At 46.5% G+C, this 3209-nt stretch overlaps 1 protein-coding gene across 1 annotated transcript; it reads right to left on the bottom strand.

The window, feature by feature from the left end:
* Positions 1 to 225: 225 nt before the first annotated feature.
* LOC146619361 (putative transmembrane protein INAFM1) lies at positions 226 to 510 on the bottom strand. The gene has a single exon (XM_085370435.1). The coding sequence runs from the start codon at positions 508 to 510 to the stop codon at positions 226 to 228; it is 285 nt and encodes a 94-aa protein (XP_085226561.1).
* Between the last annotated feature and the right edge of the window lie 2699 nt (positions 511 to 3209).

The following is a 3209-nucleotide window of genomic DNA, read 5'->3' as shown; positions in this document are numbered from 1 at the left end:
CTCTCCACCTGCATCCTGCATGCGGAACACTGATGCATCCCGGCAGCACCTGCCCCCCCTCTGTCCTCCCTCAGGTCCTCAGTCAGCATCCCAAACTCTGGATGCAGTCATGTCTGTCTGTGTGCCGTCATCTCTCATCCATCCATCCATCCATCCGCCGCCGCAGCGTTGTGTCAGGTGTGTGCAGTCACTTATTTAATGCGTGCGTGCGTGCTGTAAAAGTCATCAAGGCTTCGCCAGGCACACGTTCTGGTTCGGGTTCTGGTTCGGTGTCGCGGTGATGTTGTCCGCTTTGCCCGGCGTCCAGAAGAACACGTAGTAAATGACCAGGATGAACGCGGCCACGGACACGCAGAGGAAATAGGCGATCGCCATCGCCACTTTCACCCAGATCTTAGTTGACATGTTAGCGTGTTTGGCCCGAAGCTCTCCGGGGTAGCTCGGCCTCCGGTTCATGTCCCCGTTCAGCTTCTCCACGGTCATGTTGCCCTGTCTGCTGGCCGCCTTCATCTCGGTATCAGCGCTGAAGTCTTACTCAAAGATTGCTCCCCAACTGACTGTTGTGCGTTCATCGGAGTCTGCAGACGCTGCCGCCCCGCTGCGCTCCTCCGGGCCCGGATCAGGACGCAGACGCTTCAGGTTCTCTGGTGCGTCTCCGCGGGATGCTGGAGCTCCCTGAGCTCTCCGTGCGCACAGGGCAAACTGAACTCAGGAAGGTTTGCTCCGCTATCAGCTGGATGGGACCGCTAGTAAGCTGCTCTGAATTAAAGAAGTCATTTCCGGCGTGTCTTTTCAAAGTAAAACGAGTGATAAACGTACATAGCTCGAGAATCAAGGTTATTATAGTGAACTAAAAATAAAACTAGATGTGAAAAAACATTTTTGCTAACTAAAATAATTAGAAGAAAGTTACATGCTGAATTTAAAACGACTGAAAGATATTTTTCTCCCAGGCAAAAACAGAGAAGAAAATAATGAACATTAAATATCCAAACAAAGTCTTGATGCATGCTCAATCATCCAGGTAAGTAAATCCCCAAAAGTAGATTCTGTTCAGCTGAATCTGGACGTAGCGTTTCCAGATCTACAAAATCAAATTTTGGGGAAGTAAAAATGTTGAGTTTGGAAAAGTGGGAATAATTTCTCTCGGATTTGAAGAGCAAAATGATAAATGTGACAGATTAAAGGAAGCGGCTCTAAAATGGAAACAAAGTCTGAAAAACTGTAAGTAAATAGATAAACAACCTGAAGCTAACACACCAGTTAACACGGGACTTACTTCTTCCTTCATTCATGGCACACTTGCGCACGGACTGCTCCAGTACAGCCAAACTACTGGCTGTACTGGAGTCCCTGCTGAGTTATTTGTAAGCTTTGGTACCCTAACCTAACTCTGGTGTCTTATCTCTGCGTCCTTCAGTGTTGACCCATCACAATCATTCGAAGTCGAGATGTTGAGATGCTCTTTTGTCGTCAGTTACTCTCAAGGCCAAAAGAAAACAGAAATCCTCTTATTGTGAAGGAATTTTTGCCACGTTTCCGGCGGCCTTCCGAGTTTTTCCTGACAGTCTTTACGAAACTGTGGACGAGGAGGAGCTCAAAGTACGCAACACCTGACGATTGGGTCATAGTTTGGGAGAAACGTCCCGCAGCAGAAGGCGCAGAGCCATCTCCATCCACAAATCATCACCGCCTCAGATTTTCTCCTCCAGCCAAAACAAATCTGTACAGAGACTGTAAAAAAAAAAACCCACCGAGACATCAGAAACCTCAAAATAAAATAAAAATAAATAAATAAACCCTCTCTGCACAGATGAGTCACAGGCAGCGGAAGGAGGGGGGATTACTAGCCCCCGTTATGTAGTGTTAACTGAGGAGGAACCGTTTGTCTTCCTGTCCTGCAGCGAGCAAGGTCACAATGTTCAAACAGGAGCTGCGATGCTCGTGTGTGCAGACGCAGATCGGCTTCTCAGTCCGGGACTGTGTCTGCGAGCAGGACCTGAATTCACGCGTCTTGGTGGCGGACAAACGGAGCAGAGACGGTGTCGGTGATCCAGATTCTGTTATGTAGGAAATATTACCAGCATTTTAAATCATTTCCTCACGTGGAGAACAAACACGTTAGACTTCAGAGAGAGAGAGAGAAAACATTTATTGGCTGAATGAATAAAACACAAACAGATAAAGCAAAAGTTTGCTTTTCATTTCATTGAATATATTTTTTAAAAGCTGTACAAGCGTCTAGATGCTCCTTCCCTCTCTGACGTGGACATTTCTCATCGAGGTCTTTCATAACATAAAAAAAACAGAAGCTACATCTCTTTGTATGCCTTCTACATTTGTGTTTTCAGAGAAACTTGATGAACTTGGGGTCAGAGAAATGAGGTGAAACTTGCCCTCAGAGTCACACTCAGATTTTGGATGGAAGAGGCAATCACCTCCTCTGCCAAAGCAGATCCTGAGCTGAGGAACATGCAGCTTACTCTCCATTAGTTCCCTACAGCGTCTCTGATCATTCTGATTTCCTGTCGGTCGTCCTGGAGAAGGAGAAAACCTGCCCGGAGACGCCCCTGCTGCACAGGCTGCTGGAGGAGAATCAGCAGGTGGGCGAAGACCGAGAACGCTGGACAGTAAAACTTGATTAGATATCAGCTGCCTGCTGGGCTCAGGAGGTGAACCAATCAAAGTGGCTTCACCTAAACATGCGTGCTAGGATGCAGCAAGCTGAACAGCCGATAAAAGGACTGGACTGTGATGGACACCGGACTAACACACACAACCACGCCCTGCTCAAACCGGAGAGAAGAGGAAGATGAGGAAACTTCAGAGATCACAGGCTGCATTTCGCACAGACATTCAATGCTGGAACAAAAACTTCAATTCCTTTTATAAAACTGTACATACTGCAGTTTTCTTTCAACCCAGAGGCATCACTTTTATTCCTTGGATACAGAATACAAAAACCAAAGCATCCCCACTCATCCACGTGTGTTTAAACGCCACAGTTTCAACGCTCCGGCTGATGCGAGCTGAGAAAACAGACTCACTCTGAAGCTCTTGGCCCGCTGAGGTATGAGAGAGCGGTTTCACTCCAAAATAAACCATCAGAACAAAAAAAAAAAAGAAAAAAAGAGACAGTTTCATTCACAAACGACAGTTTAAAACATTTGCATTTAATCCCAAAAAACAAAACAAACTTCATATGATGG

Source organism: Diplotaxodon limnothrissa, linkage group LG14 (genome assembly GCF_057381915.1).
Source record: "Diplotaxodon limnothrissa isolate DT_005_m linkage group LG14, D_limnothrissa_male_GT1.1, whole genome shotgun sequence".
NCBI classification, from domain to species: Eukaryota; Metazoa; Chordata; class Actinopteri; order Cichliformes; family Cichlidae; genus Diplotaxodon; species Diplotaxodon limnothrissa.
This window is presented reverse-complemented; position numbering and strand designations above follow the sequence as displayed.